The following is a 21,359-nucleotide window of genomic DNA, read 5'->3' on the forward strand; positions in this document are numbered from 1 at the left end:
AAGACAGGAATGTCAGTGTTCTTGGCCAGCCTTGGCCAGCAAAGAGCCCGGATCTCAATCCCATTGAGCACGTCTGGAGGGTGAGGGCTAGGGCAATTCCCCCCAGAAATGTCCGGGAACTTGCAGGTCCCTTGGGGAAAGAGTGGGGTAACATCTTACAGCAAGAACTGGCAAATCTGGTGCAGTGATTGAGGAGGAGATGCACTGCAGAACGTAATGCAGCTGGTGGCCACACCAGATAATGACTGTTACTTTTGTTGAACTGTTGTTGAATCTTGATATGTTCATTCAAATATTTACACAAGTTCAGTTTGCTGAAAATAAACGCAGTTGAAAGTGAGAGGACGTTTCTTGTGTGTTGAATTCGCTAGGACCTAGGGTCCACTGTGTAAGTGTGTGTGTGTGTATGTGTATGTGTATGTGTGTGTGTGTGTGTGTGTGTGTGTGTGTGTGTGTGTGTGTGTGTGTGTGTGTGTGTGTGTGTGTGTGTATGTGTGTATGTGTGTCTGTGTGTGTGTGTGTGTGTGTGTGTGTGTGTGTGTGTGTGTGTGTGTGTGTGTGTGTGTGTATGTGTGTCTGTGTCTGTGTCTGTGTGTGTGTGTGTGTGTGTGTGTGTGTGTGTGTGTGTGTGTGTGTCTGTGTGTGTGTGTGTGTGTGTCTGTGTGTGTCTGTGTGTGTGTGTGTGTGTGTGTGTGTGTGTGTGTGTGTGTGTGTGTGTGTGTGTGTGTGTGTGTGTGTGTGTGTGTGTGTGTGTGTGCGCTTGTGTGAGCACCTATAACACGCTGAACAATTGTGGTTCTTCAAGGATTCATAAATAATCAGTAGAATTCAATAGAAAAACATTCATATGGGCTCATTGATAAATAATCAAACCGATATAGCTCTGAAACTGTGTAGATACAGTGTGTTATACTGCAAAGTGGAATGGAACTGACAGCATTTTAGTAACATGACATCTTATTCAAATCTGTTCATATACACCCCAGGAAGAATACTACACCTTTTAAAAAACATGTTCTGACAAGCGAACACTTAGATATGGTCATTTTCACATTTTCATAAATTCCAAAAAGGCATTTGTGAAAATTCTAAAGCAATATAGAGTGGGGAAAGCGGCCGTGTGTCTGGACAATGAATAGACACTGCAGTAATTAAAACCTAATAAAAACATCTGTCTCGTCCAGGACCAGAGTCTACGTTGACCGATGCACCATTGCCAATCAGAGCTACAGTAGACCTTTATGCAAACAATCCATTTGCAAACAGGCCTGCCATCATTCACTTAGAACGCATTCGCCAAAAGCCACAAAATACACCTGAATTAATTTCTGCAAATATGCCAATACCACTTGGGAGTTCCCTTACATTTAGGAACTTTACAGTCTTATTGATCAAACAACCATGAAAATGTAGACTCTCTCTCCCCCACATCAACAACAAAAAGATCAACAACTAATGCTAGCCAGAGAAAGATGAGCTAACATCTAAAGAAGGAACATTAGATAAACCCTCTCAAACTTTTTCAGCTAGTTGGCCGTCAAAATTGCATTGATAAACGATGGGGAAAAGTAGCCTCCTCGTCCTTCTGCAGCTTGCCTGCCAACAATGCTTGTCCCAACCAAGCACCCAAAGCAAATTGGCTAAAGTTGGATAGCTTGCTAGCTAGCTACTTCCAGACACAAAGGAGAGAACAGCTTACTCTGACCCTTTTACTTGCTCTAGCAAAGCTGGTTAGGCTGTTTACATGCTATCCAGAGCGTTTGTGACTAAGTATTACTTTCTTTGCCTACGTTTACTGACATGGTCATATTCAGAGGATGTTGCGCGTTCGTAAATTCATCAGTTATTCTGTGCTCTGGCATCGGAGTAGATAGAGTAGCCAGAGTGAATTTGCGAACGCAAGATATATGCTTACTGGGTAACAGTTGTTCCAGTTCATGCTAGCTAACCAAATGACACCTACATCTCTAGATGTGTATAGTCACCGAAAAAACGATATGAGGGGAAAAAGTTGGTCACTACTCCAATAACATGCCATGACATCCTCCTAGCTAGCTAGCTATCTAGCTAACGTTAAAAACTGTTTTTAGCTTGCTACATAAATTGATACGCTAGCCTATTAGCTACGTTATGACTGACTTGTGATCATTGCCCTTGCTAGTTTGATTGTAATGTCATTCCCAACCTTAGTTACATTCGTTCGTTTTTTGTCCAAAATATCATTGAAACTGAAACAGTGCATCCTCAATGGAGGCAGCATACAATGTACCAGGCCAGCTGTGATTTACAACCTGATAGCAATATGTTTTGGACTACCAAGAAATGTATTGGTGAATTATATTAATCATGCATTGAACTGCATCAATCTATTCTGCCAACTATGCCTTAGTGTTCATCATGGAATGTTGAGGTAAACATATATATAAAACCTGCTGTGTAATGCTGTGTGTTATGTTATACTGTGTAATACTGTGTAATGTTATGTGTTATGTTATACTGTGTAATACTGTGTAATGTTATGTGTTATGTTATACTGTGTAATGCTGTGTAATGCTGTGTGTTATGTTATACTGTGTAATGCTGTGTGTTATGTTATACTGTGTAATGCTGTGTGTTATGTTATACTGTGTAATGCTGTGTGTTATGCTATACTGTGTAATGCTGTGTGTTATGTTATACTGTGTAATGCTGTGTGTTATGTTATACTGTGTAATGCTGTGTGTTATGTTATACTGTGTAATGCTGTGTAATGTTATGTGTTATGTTATACTGTGTAATGCTGTGTGTTATGTTATACTGTGTAATGCTGTGTGTTATGTTATACTGTGTAATGTTATGTGTTATGCTATACTGTGTAATGCTGTGTGTTATGCTATACTGTGTAATGCTGTGTGTTATGCTATACTGTGTAATGCTGTGTGTTATGTTATACTGTGTAATGCTGTGTGTTATGTTATACTGTGTAATGCTGTGTGTTATGTTATACTGTGTAATGCTGTGTAATGTTATGTGTTATGTTATACTGTGTAATGCTGTGTGTTATGTTATACTGTGTAATGCTGTGTGTTATGTTATACTGTGTAATGCTGTGTAATGTTATGTGTTATGTTATACTGTGTAATGTTATGTGTTATGTTATACTGTGTAATGCTGTGTAATGTTATGTGTTATGTTATACTGTGTAATGTTATGTGTTATGTTATACTGTGTAATGCTGTGTAATGCTGTGTGTTATGTTATACTGTGTAATGCTGTGTGTTATGTTATACTGTGTAATGCTGTGTGTTATGTTATACTGTGTTAACCTGTGAAATGTTATACTGTTATACTAGTCCAACGCTATAACCACTAGGCTACCCTGCCGCCCCAATAATGTTATAACAATGTGTAATGCTATACTGTTTTATACTGTGTAATACTGTGTAATGTTATGTGTTATGCTATACTGTGTAATGCTGTGTGTTATGTTATACTGTGTTAACCTGTGAAATGTTATACTGTTATACTAGTCCAACGCTATAACCACTAGACTACCCTGCCGCCCCAATAATGTTATAACAATGTGTAATGCTATACTGTTTTATACTGTGTAATACTGTGTAATGTTATGTGTTATGTTATACTGTGTAATGCTGTGTGTTATGTTATACTGTGTTAACCTGTGAAATGTTATACTGTTATACTAGTCCAACGCTATAACCACTAGACTACCCTGCCGCCCCAATAATGTTATAACAATGTGTAATGCTATACTGTTTTATACTGTGTAATACTGTGTAATGTTATGTGTTATGCTATACTGTGTAATGCTGTGTGTTATGTTATACTGTGTTAAACTGTGAAATGTTATACTGTTATACTAGTCCAACGCTATAACCACTAGACTACCCTGCCGCCCCAATAATGTTATAACAATGTGTAATGCTATACTGTTTTATACTGTGTAATACTGTGTAATGTTATGTGTTATGCTATACTGTGTAATGCTGTGTGTTATGTTATACTGTGTTAAACTGTGAAATGTTATACTGTTATACTAGTCCAACGCTATAACCACTAGACTACCCTGCCGCCCCAATAATGTTATAACAATGTGTAATGCTATACTGTTTTATACTGTGTAATACTGTGTAATGTTATGTGTTATGCTATACTGTGTAATGCTGTGTGTTATGTTATACTGTGTTAACCTGTGAAATGTTATACTGTTATACTAGTCCAACGCTATAACCACTAGACTACCCTGCCGCCCCAATAATGTTATAACAATGTGTAATGCTATACTGTTTTATACTGTGTAATACTGTGTAATGTTATGTGTTATGCTATACTGTGTAATGCTGTGTGTTATGTTATACTGTGTTAAACTGTGAAATGTTATACTGTTATACTAGTCCAACGCTATAACCACTAGACTACCCTGCCGCCCCAATAATGTTATAACAATGTGTAATGCTATACTGTTTTATACTGTGTAATACTGTGTAATGTTATGTGTTATGCTATACTGTGTAATGCTGTGTGTTATGTTATACTGTGTTAAACTGTGAAATGTTATACTGTTATACTAGTCCAACGCTATAACCACTAGACTACCCTGCCGCCCCAATAATGTTATAACAATGTGTAATGCTATACTGTTTTATACTGTGTAATACTGTGTAATGTTATGTGTTATGCTATACTGTGTAATGCTGTGTGTTATGTTATACTGTGTTAAACTGTGAAATGTTATACTGTTATACTAGTCCAACGCTATAACCACTAGACTACCCTGCCGCCCCAATAATGTTATAACAATGTGTAATGCTATACTGTTTTATACTGTGTAATACTGTGTAATGTTATGTGTTATGCTATACTGTGTAATGCTGTGTGTTATGTTATACTGTGTTAAACTGTGAAATGTTATACTGTTATACTAGTCCAACGCTATAACCACTAGGCTACCCTGCCGCCCCAATAATGTTATAACAATGTGTAATGCTATACTGTTTTATACTGTGTAATACTGTGTAATGTTATGTGTTATGCTATACTGTGTAATGCTGTGTGTTATGTTATACTGTGTTAAACTGTGAAATGTTATACTGTTATACTAGTCCAACGCTATAACCACTAGACTACCCTGCCGCCCCAATAATGTTATAACAATGTGTAATGCTATACTGTTTTATACTGTGTAATACTGTGTAATGTTATGTGTTATGTTATACTGTGTAATGCTGTGTGTTATGTTATACTGTGTTAAACTGTGAAATGTTATACTGTTATACTAGTCCAACGCTATAACCACTAGGCTACCCTGCCGCCCCAATAATGTTATAACAATGTGTAATGCTATACTGTTTTATACTGTGTAATACTGTGTAATGTTATGTGTTATGCTATACTGTGTAATGCTGTGTGTTATGTTATACTGTGTTAAACTGTGAAATGTTATACTGTTATACTAGTCCAACGCTATAACCACTAGGCTACCCTGCCGCCCCAATAATGTTATAACAATGTGTAATGCTATACTGTTTTATACTGTGTAATACTGTGTAATGTTATGTGTTATGCTATACTGTGTAATGCTGTGTGTTATGTTATACTGTGTTAAACTGTGAAATGTTATACTGTTATACTAGTCCAACGCTATAACCACTAGACTACCCTGCCGCCCCAATAATGTTATAACAATGTGTAATGCTATACTGTTTTATACTGTGTAATACTGTGTAATGTTATGTGTTATGTTATACTGTGTAATGCTGTGTGTTATGTTATACTGTGTTAACCTGTGAAATGTTATACTGTTATACTAGTCCAACGCTATAACCACTAGACTACCCTGCCGCCCCAATAATGTTATAACAATGTGTAATGCTATACTGTTTTATACTGTGTAATACTGTGTAATGTTATGTGTTATGTTATACTGTGTAATGCTGTGTGTTATGTTATACTGTGTTAACCTGTGAAATGTTATACTGTTATACTAGTCCAACGCTATAACCACTAGACTACCCTGCCGCCCCAATAATGTTATAACAATGTGTAATGCTATACTGTTTTATACTGTGTAATACTGTGTAATGTTATGTGTTATGCTATACTGTGTAATGCTGTGTGTTATGTTATACTGTGTTAAACTGTGAAATGTTATACTGTTATACTAGTCCAACGCTATAACCACTAGACTACCCTGCCGCCCCAATAATGTTATAACAATGTGTAATGCTATACTGTTTTATACTGTGTAATACTGTGTAATGTTATGTGTTATGCTATACTGTGTAATGCTGTGTGTTATGTTATACTGTGTTAACCTGTGAAATGTTATACTGTTATACTAGTCCAACGCTATAACCACTAGACTACCCTGCCGCCCCAATAATGTTATAACAATGTGTAATGCTATACTGTTTTATACTGTGTAATACTGTGTAATGTTATGTGTTATGCTATACTGTGTAATGCTGTGTGTTATGTTATACTGTGTTAAACTGTGAAATGTTATACTGTTATACTAGTCCAACGCTATAACCACTAGACTACCCTGCCGCCCCAATAATGTTATAACAATGTGTAATGCTATACTGTTTTATACTGTGTAATACTGTGTAATGTTATGTGTTATGCTATACTGTGTAATGCTGTGTGTTATGTTATACTGTGTTAAACTGTGAAATGTTATACTGTTATACTAGTCCAACGCTATAACCACTAGACTACCCTGCCGCCCCAATAATGTTATAACAATGTGTAATGCTATACTGTTTTATACTGTGTAATACTGTGTAATGTTATGTGTTATGCTATACTGTGTAATGCTGTGTGTTATGTTATACTGTGTTAAACTGTGAAATGTTATACTGTTATACTAGTCCAACGCTATAACCACTAGACTACCCTGCCGCCCCAATAATGTTATAACAATGTGTAATGCTATACTGTTTTATACTGTGTAATACTGTGTAATGTTATGTGTTATGCTATACTGTGTAATGCTGTGTGTTATGTTATACTGTGTTAAACTGTGAAATGTTATACTGTTATACTAGTCCAACGCTATAACCACTAGACTACCCTGCCGCCCCAATAATGTTATAACAATGTGTAATGCTATACTGTTTTATACTGTGTAATACTGTGTAATGTTATGTGTTATGCTATACTGTGTAATGCTGTGTGTTATGTTATACTGTGTTAAACTGTGAAATGTTATACTGTTATACTAGTCCAACGCTATAACCACTAGGCTACCCTGCCGCCCCAATAATGTTATAACAATGTGTAATGCTATACTGTTTTATACTGTGTAATACTGTGTAATGTTATGTGTTATGCTATACTGTGTAATGCTGTGTGTTATGTTATACTGTGTTAAACTGTGAAATGTTATACTGTTATACTAGTCCAACGCTATAACCACTAGACTACCCTGCCGCCCCAATAATGTTATAACAATGTGTAATGCTATACTGTTTTATACTGTGTAATACTGTGTAATGTTATGTGTTATGCTATACTGTGTAATGCTGTGTGTTATGTTATACTGTGTTAAACTGTGAAATGTTATACTGTTATACTAGTCCAACGCTATAACCACTAGACTACCCTGCCGCCCCAATAATGTTATAACAATGTGTAATGCTATACTGTTTTATACTGTGTAATACTGTGTAATGTTATGTGTTATGCTATACTGTGTAATGCTGTGTGTTATGTTATACTGTGTTAAACTGTGAAATGTTATACTGTTATACTAGTCCAACGCTATAACCACTAGGCTACCCTGCCGCCCCAATAATGTTATAACAATGTGTAATGCTATACTGTTTTATACTGTGTAATACTGTGTAATGTTATGTGTTATGCTATACTGTGTAATGCTGTGTGTTATGTTATACTGTGTTAAACTGTGAAATGTTATACTGTTATACTAGTCCAACGCTATAACCACTAGACTACCCTGCCGCCCCAATAATGTTATAACAATGTGTAATGCTATACTGTTTTATACTGTGTAATACTGTGTAATGTTATGTGTTATGCTATACTGTGTAATGCTGTGTGTTATGTTATACTGTGTTAAACTGTGAAATGTTATACTGTTATACTAGTCCAACGCTATAACCACTAGACTACCCTGCCGCCCCAATAATGTTATAACAATGTGTAATGCTATACTGTTTTATACTGTGTAATACTGTGTAATGTTATGTGTTATGCTATACTGTGTAATGCTGTGTGTTATGTTATACTGTGTTAAACTGTGAAATGTTATACTGTTATACTAGTCCAACGCTATAACCACTAGGCTACCCTGCCGCCCCAATAATGTTATAACAATGTGTAATGCTATACTGTTTTATACTGTGTAATACTGTGTAATGTTATGTGTTATGCTATACTGTGTAATGCTGTGACAGTTCAGGGCTGAGACAGTCCCAGTTAGAGTTCAGGGCTGAGACAGTCCCAGTTAGAGTTCAAGGCTGAGACAGTCCCAGTTAGAGTTCAGGGCTGAGACACTCCCAGTTAGAGTTCAGGGCTGGGACAGTCCCAGTTAGAGTTCAAGGCTGAGACAGTCCCAGTTAGAGTTCAAGGCTGAGACAGACCCAGTTAGAGTTCAGGGCTGAGACAGTCCCAGTTAGAGTTCAGGGCTGAGACAGTCCCAATTAGAGTTCAAGGCTGAGACAGTCCCAGTTAGAGTTCAGGGCTGAGACAGTCCCAGTTAGAGTTCAAGGCTGAGATAGTCCCAGTTAGAGTTCAAGGCTGAGACAGTCCCAGTTAGAGTTCAAGGCTGAGACAGTCCCAGTTAGAGTTGAGGGCTGAGGCAGTCTCAGTTAGAGTTCAGGGCTGAGACAGTCCCAGTTAGAGTTCAAGGCTGAGACAGTCCCAGTTAGAGTTCAAGGCTGAGACAGTCCCAGTTAGAGTTCAAGGCTGAGACAGTCCCAGTTAGAGTTCAAGGCTGAGACAGTCCCAGTTAGAGTTCAAGGCTGAGACAGTCCCAGTTAGAGTTCAAGGCTGAGACAGTCCCAGTTAGAGTTAAAGGCTGAGACAGCCCCAGTTAGAGTTCAAGGCTGAGACAGTCCCAGTTAGAGTTCAGGGCTGAGGCAGTCCCAGTTAGAGTTCAGTGTTGAGGCAGTCCCAGTTAGAGTTCAGGGCTGAGGCAGTCCCAGTTAGAGTTCAAGGCTGAGACAGTCCCAGTTAGAGTTCAAGGCTGAGACAGTCCCAGCTAGAGTTCAGGGCTGAGACAGTCCCAGTTAGAGTTCAGGGCTGAGACAGTCCCAGTTAGAGTTCAAGGCTGAGACAGTCCCAGTTATAGTTCAAGGCTGAGACAGTCCCAGTTAGAGTTCAAGGCTGAGACAGTCCCAGTTAGAGTTCAAGGCTGAGACAGTCCCAGATAGAGTTCAAGGCTGAGACAGTCCCAGTTAGAGTTCAAGGCTGAGACAGTCCCAGTTAGAGTTCAAGGCTGAGACAGTCCCAGTTAGAGTTCAAGGCTGAGACAGTCCCAGTTAGAGTTCAAGGCTGAGACAGTCCCAGTTAGAGTTCAGGGCTGAGGCAGTCCCAGTTAGAGTTCAAGGCTGAGACAGTCCCAGTTAGAGTTCAAGGCTGAGGCAGTCCCAGTTAGAGTTCAGGGCTGAGGCAGTCCCAGTTAGAGTTCAGGGCTGAGACAGTCCCAGTTAGAGTTCAAGGCTGAGACACTCCCAGTTAGAGTTCAAGGTTGAGACAGTCCCAGTTAGAGTTCAAGGCTGAGACAGTCCCAGTTAGAGTTCAAGGCTGAGACAGTCCCAGTTAGAGTTCAAGGCTGAGACAATCCCAGTTAGAGTTCAGGGCTGAGGCAGTCCCAGTTAGAGTTCAGGGCTGAGACAGTCCCAGTTAGAGTTCAAGGCTGAGACACTCCCAGTTAGAGTTCAAGGTTGAGACAGTCCCAGTTAGAGTTCAAGGCTGAGACAGTCCCAGTTAGAGTTCAAGGCTGAGACAGTCCCAGTTAGAGTTCAAGGCTGAGACAGTCCCAGTTAGAGTTCAAGGCTGAGACAGTCCCAGTTAGAGTTCAGGGCTGAGGCAGTCCCAGTTAGAGTTCAAGGCTGAGACAGTCCCAGTTAGAGTTCAAGGCTGAGGCAGTCCCAGTTAGAGTTCAGGGCTGAGGCAGTCCCAGTTAGAGTTCAGGGCTGAGACAGTCCCAGTTAGAGTTCAAGGCTGAGACACTCCCAGTTAGAGTTCAAGGTTGAGACAGTCCCAGTTAGAGTTCAAGGCTGAGACAGTCCCAGTTAGAGTTCAAGGCTGAGACAGTCCCAGTTAGAGTTCAAGGCTGAGACAATCCCAGTTAGAGTTCAAGGCTGAGACAGTCCCAGTTAGAGTTCAAGGCTGAGAAGGTCCCAGTTAGAGTTCAAGGCTGAGAAGGTCCCAGTTAGAGTTCAAGGCTGGGGCAGTCCCAGTTAGAGTTCAAGGCTGAGACAGTCCCAGTTAGAGTTCAAGGCTGGGGTTTCCCAAAAGCATCGTAGCACTAAGATCATCTTCAGTCCATTTAGTTTCAATAGAATTAAGATTAACTTAGTGCTTCGATGCTTTTGGGAAGCCCAGGCGGGTTCTATTCTGTCTGCTGAATAGTGCAGAGGCAGAGCACTCCCTTGTGGAGCCAGCCTGTACTTCAACACAAACTTTCCCAACTTTCCTTCTGCCCCAATAGACTAAGATCTCCGGAGTTGTGTCCTGACATAATAAAACACTGTTCAGATTGGAGTTGTGTCCTGACATGATAAAACACTGTTCAGATTGGAGTTGTGTCCTGACATGATAAAATACTGTTCAGATGGGAGTTGTGTCCTGACATGATCAAACACTGTTCAGATTGGAGTTGTGTCCTGACATAATAAAACACTGTTCAGATTGGAGTTGTGTCCTGACATGATCAAACACTGTTCAGATTGGAGTTACACAGACAGCATGAACACAGGGTTCATGTATCTGTTTCCAGAACTGTGTTATGTAGGATTATATAGGGATTATGTACCTCTGTTATGTAGGGTTATATAGGGGTTATGTACCTCTGTTATGTAGGGTTATATAGGGGTTATGTACCTGTGTTATGTAGGGTTATATAGGGATTATGTACCTGTTTTATGTAGTGTGATATAGGGTTTATGTACCTCTGTTATGTAGGGTGATATAGGGTTTGTGTACCTCTGTTATGTAGGGTGATATAGGGTTTATGTACCTGTGTTATGTAGGGTGATATAGGGTTTGTGTACCTGTGTTATGTAGGGTGATATAGGGTTTGTGTACCTGTGTTATGTAGGGTGATATAGGGTTTGTGTACCTCTGTTATGTAGGGTGATATAGGGTTTGTGTACCTGTGTTATGTAGGGTGATATAGGGTTTGTGTACCTGTGTTATGTAGGGTGATATAGGGTTTGTGTACCTGTGTTATGTAGGGTGATATAGGGTTTATGTACCTCTGTTATGTAGGGTGATATAGGGTTTGTGTACCTCTGTTATGTAGGGTGATATAGGGTTTATGTACCTGTGTTATGTAGGGTGATATAGGGTTTGTGTACCTGTGTTATGTAGGGTGATATAGGGTTTGTGTACCTGTGTTATGTAGGGTGATATAGGGTTTGTGTACCTCTGTTATGTAGGGTGATATAGGGTTTGTGTACCTCTGTTATGTAGGGTGATATAGGGTTTGTGTACCTGTGTTATGTAGGGTATATGTTCCTGTTTTATGAATGATTTTGTAGGGTTTATGTACCTGTGTTTTGTAGAGTTATAAAGGGTGTATGTACCTCTCTTATATACGGTTAAGTAGGGTTTATGTACCTGTGTTTTGTAGGGTTATATAGGGTGTATTTACCTCTCTTATATACGGTTAAGTAGGGTTTATGTACCTGTGTTATGTAGGGTTACATAGGGATGATGTACCTGTGTTATGTAGGGTTATATAGGGATTATGTACCTCTCTTATATACGGTTAAGTAGGGTTTATGTACCTGTGTTATGTAGGGTTGTGTAGGGTTTGTTTACCTGTGTCTAGAACCTGTCTCAGTTCTGGGGGTCCGGTGGAGGCTGGGGTGGTCCGGTACAGAGGCTCACTCTCCAACCCTAGACGAGCAGGGGAGAGAAATTACTGAAATAGCGTGGTGTGATAATTCCAGAATTGTATACAATATAAATTACCAACATGATATTTCCTCTAAATTAGGGAAGTGTTTACCTTGTTTCTCCAGAGCTTCTATCAGCCTGTGTAGTGCCACAGGAACCTGGTCAGGCAGAGCACACACCTCTGGGGCTTCCCTTGGCCCCCCAACTGAGCGAGAGAAAGAGAGAGAGGGAGAACATTGATCAGGGATGTTACACACATAGACAATGCACACGCGTGAAATAAGAGAAGTCAACCACATTCCCTTAGTGCTTCCCTTACTGATCCACACTCAACCACAGACCCAAACATGAATGTGTGTGTGAGAGAGCAAAAGAGAGAGAGCGAGAGAAAATAAAGAGAGAGAGAATAAATAGAGAGAGAATAAAGAGAGAGAGAGAATAAAGATAGAGAGAATAAAGAGAGAGAATAAAGAGAGAGAATAAAGAGAGAGAGAATAAAGATAGAGAGAATAAAGAGAGAGAATAAAGAGAGAGAATAAAGAGAGAGAGAATAAAGATAGAGAGAATAAAGGGAGAGAGAATAAAGATAGAGAGAATAAAGAGAGAGAATAAAGATAGAGAGAATAAAGAGAGAGAATAAAGATAGAGAGAATAAAGAGAGAGAATAAAGATAGAGAGATAGAATAGAGAGAGAATAAAGAGAGAGAATAAAGATAGAGAGATAGAATAGAGAGAGAATAAAGATAGAGAGAATAAAGAGAGAGAAAATAAAGATAGAGAGATAGAAGAGAGAGAATAAAGAGAGAGAATAAAGAGAGAGAGAGAATAAAGAGAGAGAGAATAAAGAGAGAGAGAGAATAAAGAGAGAGAGAGAATAAAGAGAGAGAGAGAGAGAGAGAATAAACAAGAGAGAGAATAAAGAGAGAGAGAAAATAAAGAGAGAGAGAATAAAGAGAGAGAGAGAATAAAGAGAGAGAGAGAATAAAGAGAGAGAGAGAGAGAGAGAGAATAAACAAGAGAGAGAATAAAGAGAGAGAGAAAATAAAGAAAGAGAATAAAGAGAGAGAGAATAAAGAGAGAGAGAAAATAAAGAGAGAGAATAAAGAGAGAGAGAGAATAAAGAGAGAGAGAATAAAGAGAGAGAGAGAGAATAAAGAGAGAGAGAGAATAAAGAGAGAGAGAGAGAGAGAGAGAGAGAGAATAAACAAGAGAGATAATAAAGAGAGAGAGAAAATAAAGAGAGAGAGAATAAAGAGAGAGAGAGAATAAAGAGAGAGAGAGAGAGAGAGAGAGAGAATAAACAAGAGAGAGAATAAAGAGAGAGAGAAAATAAAGAGAGAGAGAATAAAGAGAGAGAGAGAATAAAGAGAGAGAGAGAGAGAGAGAGAGAGAGAGAATAAACAAGAGAGAGAATAAAGAGAAGAGAGAAAATAAAGAGAGAGAGAATAAAGAGAGAGAGAATAAAGAGAGAGAATAAAGAGAGAGAGAGAATAAAGAGAGAGAGAATAAAGAGAGAGAGAGAATAAAGAGAGAGAGAGAATAAAGAGAGAGAGAAAGAGAGAGAGAATAACAAGAGAGATAATAAAGAGAGAGAGAAAATAAAGAGAGAGAGAATAAAGAGAGAGAGAGAATAAAGAGAGAGAGAGAATAAAGAGAGAGAGAGAGAGAGAGAATAAACAAGAGAGAGAATAAAGAGAGAGAGAATAAAGAGAGAGAGAATAAAGATAGAGAGAATAAAGATAGAGAGAATAAAGATAGAGGTAGAATAGAGAGAGAATAAAGAGAGAGAATAGAGAGAGAGAGAGAGAATAGAGAGAGAGAAAATAAAGAGAGAGAGAGAATAGAGAGAGAGAGAGAGAATAGAGAGAGAGAAAATAAAGAGAGAGAGAGAATAGAGAGAGAGAAAATAAAGAGAGAGATGTGGATGCGTAAGTGTTTGACCTGCACTGCCTCCTCTGTGCATCTCTGGTTCTTTCAGGAGCATCATTTAAATTCCGCTCCTCTGCTCCGTGTGACAAATGCACTAGCCACACACACACATGCACACGCACACACACACACACACACACACACACACACACACACACACACACACACACACACACACACACACACACACACACACACACACACACACACACACACACACACACACACACACACACACACACAAGAGTAAAGACCTTGTTAAATGTCAGCCGAGAGGTGAGGCCCTGGTCACACCACAGAACACACCAGCCAATCCACTGTTCCCTGCCCGCTCTCTCACCACGGCCTCGACCACACACCCTATATGCTTTCTACACACGCTCAAGGGAATCTGTTGCCATTATCATCAAGAGTAAAAAGGTTGTAGGAATGCTGCCTACATTAGCATTCACTATTAGAAAAAAAGGTGCTATCTAGAACCTTGAAGGGGTTTTCAGCTGTCCCCATAGGAGATACCATTAGCGTAGGTAGCTGGCATTAGCAAAACTATGAAATAACACGAACGGAATGATGTAGTAACTAAAAAAGTGTTAAACGAATCAAAATATATTTTATATTTGAGATTCTTCATATAGCCACCCTTTGCCTTGATGGCAGCTTTGCACATGCTTGGCATTCTCTCAACCAGCTTCACCTGGAATGCTTTTCCAACAGTCATGAAGGAGTTCCCACATATGCTGAGCACTTGTTGGATGCTTTGCCTTCACTCTGCGGTCCAACTCATCCCAAACCATCTCAATTTAGTTGAGGTCGGGGGAATGTGGAGGCCAGGTCATCTGATGCCCTCAATCTCCTTCTTGGTAAAATAGCCCTTACACAGCCTGGATGGGTGTTGGGTCATTGTCCTCTTTTACCAAATAGGGGCTATCTTCTGTATACGTCCCCTACCTTGTCACAACACCACTGATTGGCTCAAAGGCATAAAGAAGGAAAGAAATTCCACAAATGAAATTTAAAGAAGGCACACCTGTTAATTGAAATGCATTCCAGGTGACTACCACATGAAGCTGGTTGAGAGAATGCCAAGAGTGTACAAAGCTGTCATCAAGGCAAAGGGTGTCAATTTGAAGAATCTTAAATCTAAAATATATTTTGATATTTTCAAACGCTTTTTTAGTTACTACATGATTCCATATGTGTTATTTCATAGTGTTGATGTCTTCTCTACTATTCTGCAATGTAGTAAAAATATAGGAAAACCCTTGAACGAGTAGTTGTTCTAAAACTTTTGACCGGTAGTGTAGGTCATTACTTTTTTGTTGTTGTTGATCAAAATGTGTTTTTTGGCAGAAATGCCTTCTGGGACATGTGAACTTTCATGTGCCTTAGTAACACACTTGTATTCCATCCACAAATATAAATAAAATAGTTCAATTACAAGCCTATTTGGTTTAGCCACAGAAAAAGCCAGGAACCTTCTCGCTAGCCATGATTGGCTGAGATAATGGATGGGCTGGACATGGCGGGAGATGAGTTTGGATTGGTCTGCCATGTAAAATGCTTCTATCTATGACATGAGCTGTTCAGTATGTGTTTTTTGAAAGATATAACTTTAGCCATCAAGAACTACAACAGTTTTGCTACTTTTCTCAACAAATCAAATCAGACTTTGTCTGTCACATGCGCCAAATACAAGTGTAGACCTTACTGTGAAAGGCTTACTTAACCAACAGTGCAGTTCAAGAAGAGTTAAGAAAATATTTACCAAATAAACAAAAGTATTTTTTTTTAAAGTAACACAATAAAATAACAATAATGAGGCTATATACAGGGGGTACCAGTACCGAGTCAATGTGGGGGGGTACAGGTTCGTTGAGGTCATTTGTACATGTAGGTAGGGGTGAAGTGACTATCCATAGATAATAAACAGCGAGTAGCAGCAGTGTACAAAACAAATGGGGGGGGGTCAATGTAAATAGTCCGGTGGCCATTTGATTAATTGTTCAGCAGTCTCATGGCTTGTGGGTAGAAGCTGTTAAGGAGCCTTTTGGTCCTATACTTGGCGCTCCGGTACCTCTTGCCGTGCGGTAGCTGGTTTTCGACATTGATGCCCTGAATTTAGCAGGCGCTATCGACAGATCACTTGGTAAAAGTGATGGGCTACTTTCTACACATGCCACGGTCAGTGTGCACTGGAGTGACTTGACACAATGCTGGCCAAACAAGATGTAGCTACAAACAAAACGGTTCCAGTCTGCCATGAAGCGTTCATCAATGTAAGAGTCTAGCTACATTTTCAGATATAGGTTTCTAATTTAGTCATTTTTAGTCGTTTTTATTGCATGTTTAAGCATACTGTTAGTTAGCAAAGGTTAGCTAGCTGGCTCGATAGCTAATGTTACATGTATGATCTGTGTAGTAATATTATTCGAATCAAAAATCAATTTGCATTGCTAGTTATAGTTATAGCCTGATGTTAGCTAGCTAACATTGAACCTAGTTTGTTAGATTTAGCTACCTGCAAAATCATACTACAGCTATGACAGCTACAGCTCTCTCTCTTGTTTGTATTGGTAGTAGTATGAGTTGGGATTATGCCAGTTCATTGTTTAGCTAGCTAGCTAGTCCCTCCAGACAAACTGTTTGGTATCACACACAAGCATTGTCAAATTAAAACCTATGCTCGCCACCGGCTTGTTTCTTCAATACACTGGGTGTCACGGCCGTAGAATGAAGTAGACCAAAGCGCAGCGTGGTGAGCGTACATATTCCTTTTTATTAGGATGATGCCGACAAAAACAATAAACCATACAAAAACAACCGTGAAGCTTAAGCGCTAAGTACCACAACCAAAGTTAACTACCCACACTGAAAGGAGGGAAAGGGCTACCTAAGTATAGTTCCCAATCAGAGACAACGATAGACAGCTGTCCCTGATTGAGAACCATACCCGGCCAAAACATAGAAATACAAAATCATAGAAAACAAAAACATAGAATTCCCAAACCAAATAGAGACATAAAAAGGCTCTCTAAGGTCAGGGCGTGACACTGGGGCTAACCACATCTGCTGCCATGGTTTCACCAGCCCACCAGAATAAAGTGGCTGTTTGTTTGTTGGTGTTCATTTGGAGGTGGGGGGCCTTATAGATGTATTTGCTAATAACATAGCTAGCTGCTATCTCAGCCTGAAAGGTGACGGCCAGACCCATGCCTCAATCAGACAAGCTGATTCATGGCCAGGAACCAGACAGTTTATTTGAATAAAAGATCACGTAAAATAAGTCTGCCTACCCGGGATATGCAACTAGCAGTTAAAGGGTAGTTAAACAACATCTGGGATTCATATAGAAGAAGCCAAGTAGAATTGAGAGCAGCTGTGAAATTCCCACTTTTGGAAATCAATTAGAAGACAAAAGAAAGAAAGAAGCATCCCAATTATGGATTAGCATATCCAGCTATCCAGCTATCCAGCTATCCAGCTATCCAGCATATCCAGCTATCCAGCTATCCAGCTATCCAGCATATCCAGCTATCCAGCTATTCAGCTATCCAGCTATCCAGCTATCCAGCTATCCAGCTATCCAGCATATCCAGCTATCCAGCATATCCAGCTATCCAGCTATCCAGCTATCCAGCTATCCAGCTATTCAGCTATCCAGCATATCCAGCTATCCAGCTATCCAGCTATCCAGCTATCCAGCTATTCAACTATCCAGCATATCCAGCTATCCAGCTATCCAGCTATCCAGCTATCCAGCATATCCAGCATATCCAGCATATCCAGCTATCCAGCTATTCTAATGTGTGGCAGGTATTGTAGAGGTTAAAGAAGAGGAGATCCACAGCTGAACAGGTATTGTAGAGGTTAAAGAAGAGGAGATCCACAGCTGAACAGGTATTGTAGAGGTTAAAGAAGAGGCGTTCCACAGCTGAACAGGTATTGTAGAGGTTAAAGAAGAGGAGATCCACAGCTGAACAGGTATTGTAGAGGTTAAAGAAGAGGAGATCCACAGCTGAACAGGTATTGTAGATGAATAAGCTGCTGCCACACCAGAGTAATGGAAGCATTCTCTCTGATACAAAGGAGCAGGCATACACACACACACACACACACACACACACACATATTGATGTGTATTAAACGAGAGAAGAGAAAATGGCCTATTTCCAGTTTTATTCCCCTTTGTCGGATACAACATTTTTGACGTTTGATTAGATGATAATGTTAACAAAGTCACCACTGTCATGGAGGTGGCCTGGGGGTAGGTTTATGACAGTCATAAATACCTCTCCCCCATTTTTCCTCTCTCTACCCTACTGATGTGACATTTGAAAACCCCTTGGTTAACATAGAGATTCTGGGAACCCAACGAAGGTGGGGGAAATGAACTATATTCTGGTAATCCGACTAATTGAACATATGCGGTGGTACTTAATGAATATGATGTCAGTTCGGTTGTCACCTGAGACATCCTCATCAATGAATGGATGACATAAACTCTACAGTGGAAAGTCTACACATCAGAGTTATCGGAATCACATGGAATTGTTGTTCAATTTAAATGTTTGAATATAAGATATAGATTTAAATGTAATTTTAGCTTTCAAATGAGAGATTTGGGTTTTCATAAGGTTAGGGCTCTGCTCAATCAGTGGCCCGCCCCTGTGAAGTAACATGGGTTATAAAACTTTTCAGACACACCCTTCTCGATCCACTATATAAAGCCTTGACGAAAATGTAACCTCCTGTTCCAAGTACGTGAGGTCTGCAGCCTCTGCGTTAAAAGGACTAACATGTCAACTACAGAACTAAGCCAACCTCAGCGTGAGCTTTGGTTGCGAATGGTATGAACTTTGAACTCTTATTCACTACAGAAGTGATACCTCCTAGCCTTTGAGTTAGCAACAGCAGCTGCACACGTGGGCTAGGAAAGAACAGACAGAGTATCCCGTCTACCACACAACAACGTTACTACAACGTATCAATTTACCACCAGAGACATTCTTCCATCTACCACCAACCTACCGAAGCGCAGCTCAGAGTAAATATTTATTGCATTTTCCTTTTCCAAATGGGCGGTAATTTAGAATGCATAAGATACTGTATTTACAATAGCACAGCTTCTCCCTTTGTTCCTCAGTCTTCCCTGTCACACCCTGACCATAGTTTACTTTGTATATTTCTATGTTTTGGTTGGTCAGGGTGTGAGCTGAGTGGGCATTCTATGTTTCATGTCTAGTTTGTCTATTTCTATGTCTGGCCTGATATGGTTCTCCATCAGAGGCAGGTGTTAGTCATTGTCTCTGATTGGGAACCATATTTAGGTAGCCTGGGTTTCACTGTGTGTTTGTGGGGGATTGTTCCTGTCTCTGTGTTTGCACCAGATAGGGCTGTTTCGGGTTTTCGTTACGTTTCCACGTTTGTTGTTTTTGTAGTTTTTGTATTGATTCGTGTTTTACGTTTGTTGATTAAACATGGATCGCAATCTACACGCTGCATTTTGGTCCGACTCTCCTTCACCAAAAGAGAACCGTTACATTCCCGCTCTTTCACTTAAACCCTACCCCCCTTTTCTTTTGTGTAACCAGCTGTCATAACTGTTCCGCCCGCTATGGACGTTTTCTTTTATGATATAATTTGTAATCAAGGTATGATTCATTCTTTGTATATGTAATTCTGTGTGATTAGTTATGTATTTAGTAAATAAATAATTAAACCCAATTTTGTATTGCTGATTCAACTTGTTAGCCAGGGTTCGTGAATTCACAACTTTCAGATGAGACTGAATTAAGGTGACGATTAATATTGACTGCTATTGATGTAAAATATTACTAGGTCTTTAAGAGTTTATTCGGAAGATAACAACTCTATAAATATTATTTTGTGGTGCCCCGACTCTCTAGTTAATTACATTTACATGATTAGCTCAATCAGGTGATATTAATTACGGTGAAAGGATTTTATAGAATAGCATGTCATATCACTTAATCCGGCATAGCCAAAGACACAACACCACTCAGAAAAGAAAGCAGACACAAAAAAATCAACATGTCTAATGCAATCGAGCAATTTTTTCCCATTTCCCCTATTGTCAAATAAATATGCCTTAGTGATATACAGGGCATTCGGAAAGTATTCAGTCCCCTTGACTTTTTTCACATTACGTTACAGCCTTATTCTAAAATGGTTTAAAAATATAAATATATATCATCAATTTACACGCTCCGTTCATCTAGGCCTCGATCCTGACTAGTCTCCCATTCCCTGCCACTGAAACTTTCCCACAGCATGATGTTGCCACCACCATGCTTCACTGTAGGGATGGTATTTGCCAGGTGATGAGTGGTGTCAGCTTGGGGCCTCGATCCTGACTAGTCTCCCAGTCCCTGCCACTGAAACTTTCCCACAGCATGATGTTGCCACCACCATGCTTCACTGTAGGGATGGTATTTGCCAGGTGATGAGTGGTGTCAGCTTGGGGCCTCGATCCTGACTAGTCTCCCAGTCCCTGCCACTGAAACTTTCCCACAGCATGATGTTGCCACCACCATGCTTCACTGTAGGGATGGTATTTGCCAGGTGATGAGTGGTGTCAGCTTGGGGCCTCGATCCTGACTAGTCTCCCAGTCCCTGCCACTGAAACTTTCCCACAGCATGATGTTGCCACCACCATGCTTCACTGTAGGGATGGTATTTGCCAGGTGATGAGTGGTGTCAGCTTGGGGCCTCGATCCTGACTAGTCTCCCAGTCCCTGCCACTGAAACTTTCCCACAGCATGATGTTGCCACCACCATGCTTCACTGTAGGGATGGTATTTGCCAGGTGATGAGTGGTGTCAGCTTGGGGCCTCGATCCTGACTAGTCTCCCAGTCCCTGCCACTGAAACCTTCCCACAGCATGATGTTGCCACCACCATGCTTCACTGTAGGGATGGTATTTGCCAGGTGATGAGTGGTGTCAGCTCGGGGCTTCGATCCTGACTAGTCTCCCAGTCCCTGCCACTGAACTAACTTTCCCACAGCATGATGTTGCCACCACCATGCTTCACTGTAGGGATGGTATTTGCCAGGTGATGAGTGGTGTCAGCTCGGGGCTTCGATCCAGCAACCTTTCGGTTACCGCCCACAGAACTGAGGAGTGGCTTCCGTCTGGCTGCTCTACCATAAAGGCCTGATTGGTGGAGTGCTGCAGAGACAATTGTCCTTCTGGGAGGATCTTCCATCTCCACAGAGGAACTCTGGAGCTCTGTCAGAGTGATCATCGGGTTCTTAGTCACCTCCCTGACCACAGTCCTTCTCCCCCGATTGCTCAGTTTGGCCGGGCGGCCGGTGGT

General features: G+C 40.3%; 1 protein-coding gene across 1 annotated transcript in view; it reads right to left on the bottom strand.

Annotated features, from left to right (window-relative positions):
* LOC116376685 (phosphatidylinositol 3-kinase regulatory subunit alpha-like) overlaps nt 1–21,359 on the bottom strand; it is a 245,533-nt gene that overhangs the window by 96,970 nt on the left and 127,204 nt on the right. Inside the window, exons 3-4 of the mRNA XM_031838032.1 lie at nt 12,206–12,298; nt 12,016–12,093 (exon numbers count right to left, since the gene is read on the bottom strand). Of these exons, the coding sequence (XP_031693892.1) occupies nt 12,016–12,093; nt 12,206–12,298 (171 nt within the window). The remainder of the gene's footprint in view (nt 1–12,015; nt 12,094–12,205; nt 12,299–21,359) is intronic.

Source organism: Oncorhynchus kisutch, linkage group LG13 (assembly GCF_002021735.2).
Source record: "Oncorhynchus kisutch isolate 150728-3 linkage group LG13, Okis_V2, whole genome shotgun sequence".
NCBI lineage: Eukaryota > Metazoa > Chordata > Actinopteri > Salmoniformes > Salmonidae > Oncorhynchus > Oncorhynchus kisutch.